This window comes from Pristis pectinata, chromosome 35, assembly GCF_009764475.1.
Source record: "Pristis pectinata isolate sPriPec2 chromosome 35, sPriPec2.1.pri, whole genome shotgun sequence".
Classification (NCBI taxonomy): Eukaryota; Metazoa; Chordata; class Chondrichthyes; order Rhinopristiformes; family Pristidae; genus Pristis; species Pristis pectinata.
In genome coordinates, this window is record NC_067439.1 from 6,077,665 (window position 1) to 6,090,232 (window position 12,568).

The 12,568-nt window shown below is 45.1% G+C and overlaps 1 protein-coding gene across 3 annotated transcripts in view; it reads right to left on the reverse strand.

Moving 5' to 3' along the window:
* eml2 (EMAP like 2) overlaps positions 1 to 12,568 on the reverse strand; it is a 119,458-nt gene that overhangs the window by 40,151 nt on the left and 66,739 nt on the right. For all 3 annotated transcript variants that reach the window (XM_052044016.1, XM_052044017.1, XM_052044018.1), the window contains 7 exons: positions 10,921 to 11,050; positions 9,994 to 10,143; positions 7,869 to 7,938; positions 6,674 to 6,784; positions 5,321 to 5,416; positions 3,437 to 3,571; positions 1,835 to 1,934 (listed from right to left, as the gene is read on the reverse strand). In XM_052044016.1, the coding sequence (XP_051899976.1) occupies positions 1,835 to 1,934; positions 3,437 to 3,571; positions 5,321 to 5,416; positions 6,674 to 6,784; positions 7,869 to 7,938; positions 9,994 to 10,143; positions 10,921 to 11,050 (792 nt within the window). The remainder of the gene's footprint in view (positions 1 to 1,834; positions 1,935 to 3,436; positions 3,572 to 5,320; positions 5,417 to 6,673; positions 6,785 to 7,868; positions 7,939 to 9,993; positions 10,144 to 10,920; positions 11,051 to 12,568) is intronic.

Here is a 12,568-nt window from a genome sequence, read left to right on the forward strand (position 1 = left end):
GGAGAATTCTCCAACTTCCAGTAAACTGCTCCTTCACAGTCTTCTCTCTCTCCTCCTGATCCACCCAGTTCTTCCTACACCCACCCCAGCCCCCATCAACCAGTTTCTTTCCCCTCCTCCACCTGCCCATCACCCACACACCCCTCCCACTGGGTCCCCTGCTCCCACTGTTCCCATCTGCCCTCCCCACCTCCCTCACTTGATTCCAGGCTCCAACCTCCTTCCATCATCTGCAGCCCTTTGTCACCTCCACCTACCACCTCCCAGCCTCTGTCGCTATTTCTACTCTCCCCCTCCTCCATCTGCCTATCAGCCCTCGTCACCTGGATCCACATCACCCGCCTGTTCTTGCCCCAACCCTTCCCTCCACCTTTTTACACTGGCCATCTCCCCTCTTTATCTTTCAGTCCAAGGGTAATAGAACTAGGGAACATCGCCTCAAGATTCAGGGAAATAGATTTAGGACAGAGATGAGGAGAAACTGCTTTTCCCAGAGAGTAGTGAAACTGTGGAATTCTCTGCCCAAGGAAGCAGTAGAGGCTACCTCATTAAATATATTTAAGACACAGTTAGACAGATTTTTGCACAGTAGGGGAATTAAGGGTTATGGGGCAAAGGCAGGTAGGTGGAGCTGAGTCCACGGCCAGATCAGCCATGATCTTATTGAATGGCGGAGCAGGCTCGATGGGCCAGATGGCCGCCTCCTGCTCCTATTTCTTATGTCTCAACCCGAAACGTCAACTGCTCATTTCCCTCCACAGATGCTGTCTGAGCCATTGAGTTCCTCCAGCAGCTTGTGTGTTGCTCCAGATTCCAACATCTGCAGTCTCTTGTGTCTCCATGCATCTGTTCCTTCTGCCTTAAGCGCTCCCACCTGGCAGGGATTTGCAGACTCATCATTGTCTCCCCTTAGTCTGGATTCTTCAGCAACGGATCTATCCGTCATATTAAACCCTTTAGTCATAATTTTTGATTAGAACAACTGTTCATCTTCCACACAAGGGAAGATCTATGCAACTTCATTAAACTGATTTATCTCTTTTACCTAAGGAAGGTCCCACTTGCATTTTGTGTATACTTCGTCACAATAACAATTTACATAGAATTGTTATGACACAAAAGGAAGCCATTCGGTCCATCGTCCATGCTGGCTCTTAGCTGAGCAATCCCGATAGTCCTGAACTTCTACTCTTTCCCCCAGAACCCTGCAAATCATTCCCTCCTCTCTGTTCCTAACCAAACCTTGGTAACAGCATTTCACAGCCATTACAGTAACAGTAAACATCCCATTTTACTTCAAACCCTACTAATTTTAGGTGTCAGCTGATGTATTGTAGGCAGCACTCTCCTGAGTCAGCAGGTTGTGGGTTCAAGTTCCACTCCAGAGACTTCAGCGTAAAACCTCAGTCGACGTTCCCAGGTCAGTTCTGAGGACGCACTACTCCATTAGAGGTCTTTTCATTGGATACCAAGGACTTTGGGAATTCAAGGTTATTAAAGACAGCTACATAATGCAGATGCAAGAGACTGCAGATGCTGGAATCTGGAGCAACAAACAATCTGCTAAAGGGACTCAGCGGGTTGAGCAGCATCTGTGGAGGGGGAAGGAATTGTCAACATTCTGGGTTGAAACCCTGCATCAGGTCCTTGTGCACCCCCCCCCCCGCCCCCCCACAGATGCTGCTCAACCCACTGAGCTCCCGCACCAGATTATTTATTGCTATATAAATTCAGGTCTCTCATTTGAAACTTTATGTATTTAACAAGTTCAGAATGAGGAAGTGGGTTCCTAGACATTAACAATCAACAAACTGATTACAAACAACCTCCTCACCTTTACCCCAGATGACCAGGTTTCCGCTGGAGTCTCCTGTGATCACATCCCCATTCTCAGAGAAAGCCAAACACAGAACGTACTTGGGTTTTTCTTGTTTCTGAAAAACATTTTTTATACACCATTTAAATGATAAAACCTTGCAGAACAAGCAGAGGCCATTGAGCTAATTGAGACTCTTAACAAAGAGCAATCCAGTTAGCTCAGCTCTTTACAATTAAGCTTTTTTCTCCCTTTGTGTAGCTAACTAATTTCCTTTTGAAAGGCCTGATTGAAACCTCTTCCAGATCATTGGACCCCAATCTTACCCATAATGTGGGTAAGACTGAAACACCCAGAGCAAGCAACTGATGGCTGGTGATTGGTCCCAAACATTCTTTAACCAAGAAATTAACAACTTTCAAGACCTTAATATTCCAACTTCTCGGAAGGAAAGGTTCAGCAGAAGAGGACAGTGCTATATTTATACTACTCTAAATTCTTCTCTCTATTGACTTCAAATTTTTACTACCATTTGGTAATCTTTGTTGGGGAGAGCTTGCTTTAAAAGCTGTTGAGGTTTTATTGTGATCAACTCCCACTAGTGGTCAGATGGCTTGCCTTAGAGAAGCACAGTTGTACTATTTTTACTTGGCGTTTGCATACAATGTCTTTATGATTCACCCTCACATTCTATGCACACTGCATGCTTCTCTCCCTTCCCCTCAGCGTCTGTGTCACATAGGCAAATAATCCTCACACACAATCAATTGTATTCCAAGCAGAAATCATTCCCCCTGCAGCAACGCCTCCCTCCACTGACACATCGCCACACACGCCCCACCACCTCCTGCTGCCCTAAGACACAGTGTCCTCAATTCTAAAGGATGGCACCAGTCTTGGCAAGTGACCAGATGCTCTACATGTACAACAACATACGCAAATAGTGCTGGAGGAACTCAGCGGGTCAGGCAGCATCCATGGAGGGAAATACACAGTCGACGTTTCGGGTCAAGACCCTTGGTCAGGACTGGAAAGGAAGATGGCAGGAGCCAGAATAAGAAGGTTGGGGAAGGGGGAGGAGCACCCGCAGGCAGGGTAGAGGTGAGTTCAGGTGACGGGGGGAAGGTAGGTGGGTGGGGGGAGGGGGAGATGGAGGAAGCTGAGAGGTGATGGGTGGAAGAGGCAAAGGGCTGAAGGAGGAGGAATCCGATAGGAGAGGGCAGTGGACCCTGGAATAAAGGATGGGGGAGGTGGGGAATGGATGGGCAGGTCATGAGGGCAGGGGGAGGGGAAAGAGAAGGGGGCGAAGGGAGCCACGGGAATGAGGGAAGACAAAAGGAGGGGGGGGAAGGAGGGGGAAAAAAGGGGGAGAAGAGGGGAGGGATTACCAGAAGTTAGAGAAATTGATGTTGAGGCCATCAGGTTGGAGACTCCCAAGGCGGAATATGAGGTGTTGTTCCTCCAACCTGCGTCTCGCCTCAACGTGGCAGTAGAGGAGGCTATGGATAGAGGTCATCTACAGGAAGCTTCAGTGGGACCCATCCAATCCAAACCAGAGCCTTTCACCGTCCTCACCCCTCAGCCCAGCTGCTCGCGATGTGGAAAACCAACAATGTTCACCTCATAAATGCCCTGCTTCTTGGACAGAGTGTTGCCTTCCATTGTCCAAAAGAAAATATGGGATTTTCCACAAGTAATAATGAGATTGGCTTCAGTTGGGTGGAAGCTCGCTGCCAGCACGGATTCGTTGGAACACTGCAAGAAGGTAAAAGAAAACCAAGTTCAGAGAGATGCCCCAATACCTGAACACAACAGCCTCATCAATACAAACCAGGAATCTATGTATTTACCTGAATAATTTATGACCCCAGTTTATAACACACGCCCTCATACAATGGGTTGTGTTACTCAGGAGAAATTTTAGAATGCTTTTCCCACACAAAGCCTGGCAGAAGTGTGGAAGCCTCTCCCACAGAAATCAGTCGATACAAGCTACAATAACTTAATATCATAGATCTATCCATTTTTTTCTGGCCAGATCAATATAGGATCTGGAGCGGTGATGGGTGGATATAGAATTGGAACAGCAAAAGCAGAGAACCACCTCACAAACTACCCACCCACCCATCTCATCAGGCATCTCCTGCCCCATCCGTGGAAGGGTCTGCAGTTCCCACATTGGCCTCATTAGTTATGTCAAGACCCAACAAACTGGAGTGGAAGCAAGTCATCCTTGATTCTGATGGACTGCCGAAGAAGAGATTACCGATGATCTTACCGAATGGCAGTAAAAGTTTGAGGGGCTGAATGGCCTCCGCCAGTTTCAATGTCATTTCCAGTTGTGGTATTTCACTGTTTGAGAGAGCTAGTAGGAATTTCCATTTTTTTCTTCTTGAAGTTGACTGAGCTTTTTTTTGTAAAGAAAGATCTCCCACAGCAGTTAGCTCAGCCAGCAACTGAGGTAGTGGTGGGCAATCTTACACCCTCAAATGAACCAAAATCAGCCACTTGGCCATTGTACCCACTTTGACTCCTAGATCTATGCAATTAAACCCAAGCTTCTCCATTGCTTCCCTTTCAAGTTTATTGTCAGAGGCATAAATGCCATTGTCAGGGTATAAATGCCATGAAAATTAGCTTTTTGCTGCGGCAGCACAGTACACTACAAACAAGACAAACATAAGTTAACATAAACCTAAATTAACATCAATTATACACAACAAAAATAAGCATAAGACACTAGCTTTAGAGTGTTTATTCAATTCCTTTCAAAAGTTGCACTGCCCTTTCAAATGGTGCATTTTACAGAGTGAGCAAAGCAATCATTGCTCATTATTTTCATACATTGATATATACACCCTCAGTTTTCATTGTGTTCAGCAGGTTCTGCTTTTAGTCAAATAAGAGATGAATCATTTGGTTATTCAGTACTGCTCAATGCACTCCATTATTCTCATGTATGCAATTGCCTGAAGCTGGTTACCACAACAATGTTCTGTCAGGTGAGCAAGTGGAACATTGCAAGCCAAACAAAAGAATTTATCACCCGTAGAGATGGACTGGATGCCACCATGGACAGAGTGTGTTCCTGTTTACCATTGTGGAATGATACCCCACAGAGTTTAGAATTCAGAGTATTAATGTTATTCAGTCTGACTAACAATGTAGAGCAGAAGGCAGGCAAAAATAACAGAGAGAACATTTTAAAAACGCAGATTTTGGAACTCTGAAATAAAATTGCTAGAAACCCTCAGCAGGTCAGGCAGCATCTGTGAAAGAGAACAAGACGTAACGTTTTAGGTCAAAAGGCATGATGGAGGGTCTGCAATCTGGAATTTACCTCTTTCTCTTGCCACAGATACTCCCTGACCCACTGAGTGTTTCCAGCATTTTCCCTTCTTATAACAATAGGGATTTGTTGTACAACAATAGAGGTTGTAAAAATGGGGTTTCTCCCTACCTGGACAGGCCTTCTGTGATTAGAATGGAATATAAATCAGTTACCTTCACTTCAGCCAGCTTTGCCTCTTTCTGCCAGTCCCACACAGATAGGACGTGTTCATTGGAATCGTCCACTGCACACAGGTGAGCTCCTCCATTCTTTTAAATGAATCAAAACGACAAGTTAGCATGAGACTCAACAAACGTGCAAGCAACAGATTAATATTTCATTCAACCACCATTTATTGTCCATCCCCATTTGCCTTCGTCTCTTAGACCATTTCAAAACAGCCGTCCCGGGTAATGAATGGGTTCCACTTTTACAGCTGTCCTTAAGTCAATTTTGTCCAAAAGAAAAATATCACTCGATATGGTAACCACACCTCCACAGGATTCTAATGAATGGCATCAACAGCATGCAAGACTGATAGGAAAGAACAATTACTAAAAGTGGAGAGAGAGAAAGCGGGAACGAGTTCTGCCGTTCGGAGGAACGAATGTATGTAGGTACGTTGGACTTTTGAATTTGATAATATTATCGGTGCTCACGGATGTCCATAACTTGCAAGTTCGTATCCCGGAGACTGTTTGTAATATTTAAAAGTCAATCCAATGTTATGTCCAACTAAAAAAGGGCAGCAGATTTCCTTCCTTTCAAGTGTTAGTGAACTGGATTTTTAAAACAATAATCTTAAAGACTCTCGCTTTTTAATTCCAGGTTAATCAAAATTAACTTCCCCAGCTGCCATGGTGGGATTTGAACTCCCAGCTCCACATCGCAAGAACATGCGTTAAGATTACATTAACATAGCCCAATGCTACACACTCCTTCACAGTAAAAACTACTGTGGTAACAGCATCAAAGGGTGGCACCACTGCCATCAATCATAACTAAGTGCCCATTTTGGAACTAAATGAGATTAACCAGCACAGTGATTGGATCTCTGCAGTTCCCTGATTGATAGCAGGAGGCCTCAAATCGCCCAAGCAACCCTGTGTGCACCTTCTGCAGGGTCACAGAGGGGAGGCTGACAGATCAAGAGCAGCCCGGTCCTTGAGCACCATGCCATTTGAAGCTGGAGATGTGAGGCTTGGGAGCATTCACATTTGACCATCCATCTCCTCAAAGAGTCAACCAACGATCAGGAATCTGGACTGAAGTAGCAGCAGAAGGCAAAGAGAAACTTCTGAGAGAGACTTTGCAAAGTCAGGGTTGTACAGCATAGAAACAGGCCCTTTGGCCCAACTCATCCATGCTGAACAAGGTGCTTATTCAAGCAAGACCCATTTGGCTGCATTTGGCCCATATCCTTCTAAACCAAAGTCCACTTGGACTTCGAAGCCAATGTTCAAATAGTCCCAATCGTCAAATAATTTTTCCAGTTTGCAAAATGGAAATGAAAATAAAGAACTCACAGACTTGGAGAAGGATACACAGGAAATGCCTCGATCGAAGAACCCTGTTCCAATCACATGCAGTGTGTTAAGGCTTACAGAGTCCCAGACACGAACGTGAGGTGGAAGTTGCTGAGATAAGGGAAAAAACACATTCTTTAAACCTGTTGATACTTTACATAGGGAAGGACATCCTCGATCTGCTCACTCACGTAACTGTTTTGTTCACTCCACGATCATTGAATGAGCAGGGAGATCCTCTCCCTATGGCCAGGAGCTGCCAGTCTACGACCCCAGTACTTTACCCAGAGATAGAATACACATACAAGAGAACCGTGAATATTCAGGGAAAATTGGCCACTATTTTCCAATGCAGATACCATCTGGGGAGTACAATGAGAGCACTCTTCTTCAACCATCCAAATCACATCAACGACACCTCTTCCCCAGTTTTTTCTGGGCACCATCACAGTTGGAATTAGCAGAACAACAAGAGGTTAATGGACTGCCCAGTAAATGAGCAGCAATGCAGGGCAATGCTATTTTGAAGCAAGGTTAGTGTGGAGCTTAAACACAGAGTCATACAGCATGGAAACAGACCCTTCAGCCCCTCTTAGTCCATAGTAACCATCAAGCACCCATTTACACCAATCCCATTTTATTCTCTCCTGATTCTACCACTCACCTACATACCCAGGAGAATTTACAGAGGACAATTAAGCTACCAATCACACACGTCGTTGGGATGTACGAGGAAAACTGAGCAGCTGGGGTAAACGCACATGATCACAGGGAGAATGTGCAAACTCCATACAGACAGCACCAGAGGTCAGGATTGAACCTGGATCACTGAAGTGTGAGGCAGCAGCTTTATCTACTGCACCACAGTGCTGCCTCTGGTCTTGTACATGCCATATTCATGAGCTAGGTTGTATCATGAGAATATACAGGAGAGGGAAAGAGTTACAGCTGAGAAAAAGCTACTCAGGCCATCTATCTCCATAGATTATGTACAACCCACCAACCCTACCAAACCTCACCACCCTGCCACACAGAGACTCAGTGTATGCTCTGCTACTGCCCATTCTTTTACAGGAAACCAGCATCAAATGGAGAGTAGGTCTTGGGTTTCAAACACGGAGTGGGTGAAATCAGAAAAAACAAATTCACCTTCTGCATTTGACTAATTAAGACAGAATTTGAATGTACATCATACCTTTCCATCTTTTGTGGTTCCTGTCACCTGCCCCGTTGCCATGGTGACTCTATCAGGGTGCACTGCAAGGCTGAGAAACAGATCAGGGAGAGGTAGATGAGTCATTACGCTGGCTTTGTGTTCCATTTCAAAATTAGTACTAGGATCAAAGCATCTGCTCGAAAATCAACTCAGTTAAAGATGCACTTTGGTCTGCCCGAAATTCGTTGGTCTTCCAGCATGAGGAAATGTCTACGATTGAATTCTGTCACTAGCACATTCCAGGGTGCAAGAGTAAGTCTGAGGGACGCACTGAAGCTCAGTGCAGCCACCACAAAGGCTCTGTGGGGAAGGACCACAGTCTAGGGACCAACTGTACACCGGACACAGAGGGGTTAGGCCCTGTGTAACAGCTTCTCAAACCCTTCATGTTGCAGTTATATATAAACTTTGGTTAGGCCACTCTTGGAGTATCATGTACATTTCTAGTTACCCCATTACAAGAAGGATGTGGAAAGGGTACACAAGAGGTTAACAGGATGCTGCCTGGATTAGAGGGTATGAGGTACAAGGAGAGGTTGGAAAAACTCGGTTTGTTTTCTCTAGAGCATCAGAAACTGAGGGGAGACCTGATAGAAGTTTATAAAATTATGAGAGGCATAGATAGGGTAGACAGTCAGAGCCTTTTTTCCCAGGGTAGCATGCCCACAACTTCCTAACCTGTACGTCTTTGGAAAGTGGGAGGAAACCGGAGCACCAGAGGAAACCCACACGGACACGGGGAGAACATACAAACTCCTTACAGACAGTGGCAGGAATTGAACCCGGGTCACTGGCGCTGTAAAGCATTAAGCTAACCGCTACACTTTAAACACACAGAGGCTGGTAGGTGCTTGGAATGTATTGCCAGGGGAAGTGATGGGAACAGATACAATAATGGTGGTTAAGATGCTTTTAGATAGACACACGAATATGCAGGGAATGGAGGGATATGGATCATGTGCGGGCAGAAGAAATTTAGTTTAATTTGGCTTTGTGTTCAGCATAGACGGTGACCCAAAGAGCCTGTTCCTGAGCTGTACTGTTCTATGTTCTATAGCTGAAGGAGGAAACTTGAGTGGCATTGATAGTATTGAATTAATTGTACAATGAACGTAAAGAAAAAATGCAGCTCCTGATTGTATCTACTGTATATATTAAGAATAAAGTATATTTTGGAAATAAAAGGTACCAGAATCAAACTACAGCTCGAAGCTGGAGGGAGGATATTGCAGCCAGCTAAGACCACCACACATTAACTTGGGGAGCACTCACTTGCAGTCAGTTTCCCTTTGACTCACCATCTTCCTCTGGACTGGTGCCATTCCGTGATGCAATCTCTTGCTGTTACTAGTTGAGTGGTGGAGTGGGGGTGGGCCCACACATACAAAGAGGCAAATGAAGTTCCTTGTTCCAGCCTTACAAGGCTCCCAAAATCCTGCGAAATTCCCCACTTGTATTGGGGAGTGGGGATTGGCAACCAAACCTCAAGACTTTTGTTCAGGTAATAGACAGGTGGAGTATAGGGCCAGTACACAGTCAGTGCACAGTGTCCGTGTGTCTGGAGGCTGAAGTGGCGGACAGGACAGTAGCAGCAGAGAAACATGGAGGGCATGAGTAGGGAGTGAGACCCATAGTGTAAAGACCTAGTCTGTGAACTACTTGTGATCTCTTATAATAAATCTGGAGCACCACAAAGTCTCCAGAATAATATTTCTGCAAAGAACACAGGTAGCCGATTTTCACTTAACAGAACTGATCTTTTCTTCCCATTTTTCCCAGAAAAGGTGCTCGTCAGTCAGTGATCGATATTCCTTACTTAGTGTGAATCACCTCGGTGATGGTCAGAATGTTCCACCTGACCCGCCAAGTTATATTCTTTCTTCGTAGTTTCCAATCCATGAAACTTTGGTAAAAGATTACAGCCAAATGTCTGGAGTATCTTGAGCAGGAAGATTTGGTAGAGGTATTAAATGGGGGTTAACGCCCTGACAGGTTGCAAATGAGGTGTTGCTGATGTACAGCCCGTTGTGTTCGTAAACTGATCAATTAAAAGGTGCAGCCTAGAGAATGAGACACCAGTTCCAGAGAATGAGAGGCTACTCACCATTTCACGTCGTCATTGTGCCCAAGGTAGTGACGCTGTAACTGCTCCTCAACGTTATACAACACAACGGCCGAGGCGATGAAGTAAACAATCTCTCCTGTCGGCAGGAGATAGAGGTTGGAGCGGCAATCACGACCACGATAACCGTACCTGGAGAGACTGATTAAGGCCAACCAAAGACTGAAAGTCACCACGGGGCAACACCCAAGAGACAAGAATGAGCACTTCAATCTGCAATCTGTGGGTGGTCACCTTCACAAGGTCCTGACATCTTCCAAACAGTAAAAGCACAAAGTAGTTACAGTCCATAAAAAAAACTTTGAAATGAGGATCAAATGAAGAGGTTCACTATTCTATTCCTTTCCTGATATTTGCTGACACAAACCAGGAAGCATGGACACTGATCAAACCTGCATGTGTAGCACAGACAGTGAGTGGTAGCAAACCAAAGGCAGCCAAATCAAACCTGGCACCCAGGATATCCAAGTGGAGCTGCTGCCTCATAACTCCAGTGACCCAGGTTCGATCCGAACCTTGGGTGCTGTCTGTGTACAAAGAGTGGAGTTGACCCTCGGATATTGAAGCAACAAAGCGGAATGATTTAGATATGAGGGACTGCAGATTCTGGAATCTGGAGCAACAAACAATCTGCGAGGAGGAACTCAGCATCTGTCGAAACGGCAACAATTCCTTTCCTCCCACAGATGCTGCTCGACCCGCTGAGTTCCTCCAGCAGATTGTAAGACAGAATGGTTATTAATCGCAAGATATTATGGCCATTTACAATCTGTTGCTAAATTCAGGAACCCACTAGAACGGGGATTGAGGGAAATGAAGTCAATAACTAATCACTCGACACAGTCACACATCATACCCCATAAGGTCAAACACTAAAAGCACGTTTATGACTGCTATTGTGGAGGATACACCCACTCCATCTTCAGCTTATGGGCTGGTAATTCAGTTGTGGCCTGGAGCTTGTAAGATCCAATCAATGCCTGGGGCATGTGCAACGTGATGGGGCGCCCACGCAGGAACATCTTCACATAGCCCTCTTCTGCAAGGCACAAGGGAATAGATAGAAGTGAGAGAGACACACGCACACGCACAAAGTTGGATCCCTGAAATAAACACTCCAATACTACTCTGACCTGTTGCTCACTTATCATTTTGGTCATTGTTGTGAACCTTTCAGCGTTACTTTTAATGCAGTGGAAGTCACTGATGGAAGTTTTAGGACAATAACCACCCAGTTATAACCAAGCAGCAGCGATGTGGATATCACAGCTGGTCTGATTGTAACCTCAGCTACACAGGACGATGAGTCACACCCAGATTGGTAAACCTCCTTACAGGTGCTGTGCATTTCTGCTTTTAAACATTTGAATCAATAGTGCATTTGTTTACTGTCTATGGAAGGATATAATGTGCACTGTATTGCACAGACTAGTGTAATACAGCACAGGAAGCATTGGAAGTACTCAGCAGGTTGGGAGCATCTGTGGTGATGTTCACGTATACAGCAGCTGCAGCAGTTGTTGCTCTGGGACTGGTATGTCACAGCCGGGACTGACATATGGGAATGATGTGAAGCCATCGATCACAGAGCAGTGTGGTTGTCCAACCACACCAGCAAATGTCGCAGAGTTAACGTGAAGCACAAGGGAGACGTTCTGGGGTTTGTGTGTGGCCTATTTCCTCTACTTCACTCAAGAATAATTAGTGACAGGCTCGAGGACGTTTTTTACAATTATCATCAAATGCAATGGAGCTGATTGTAGAATTATTTAGCATGTACAGGTCATGTGACTTTGGATCAACTCAATAAAAGGTGCAGTGTTTTCAAATCCGCCTGAATCTCTCAACCGGGGAGATTTTCCACACTTTATTCTCGCTAGAATCACACACACTTTGTTCAGGGTGTGTCAATGTCCTCATTATGACATAAACCAAAGCAAAGTGCAGCAGCTCAAGAGGGTTTATTTATTCAGTTAGTCAATGGCAAGGCCTTGGATTCATTGCCCATCACCAAATGACACTGAGCCAAGTCACCTTTCCAGGTCACTCCCAAATTACAACTTAACATCAACCACGTTGGTGGGACAGACGTCACATATCGGACAGACCAGATAAGGGCAACAGATTTGCTTCCCCAAATAAGGATGTTTGAACCAGGTGGGTTTTCAACTGCAAGCTGATAGCTTCCTGGTCATCATTGCTAATATGAGCTATTTTTTAATTCCATTGTTTATTTAAATTGTTAATGTAAATCACATCTTGGGATTTAGATGAGACTTTGGATCAATGGTCCAGGCTACTTCACTGCCAGTCCAATAAAGCAAGTGGAATGCCACTGCCCCCGTCCTGAATGGTCAAGGATCTCATGAGAGTTAACGCTGGTTGATTTGTGGAAGGAACAATTTGTGTATACTTTGTGGCTTTAAAATAAAAGCAGGAATAGGCCACCCAGTCCCTCAAGTCTGTCCTATCACTGAACATGATCACAGCTGATCGTCCCCAGACTTCAACTCCTCTTCTGTGCCTTATATGGCCAAATGTCGCAGTGTTTTACAGG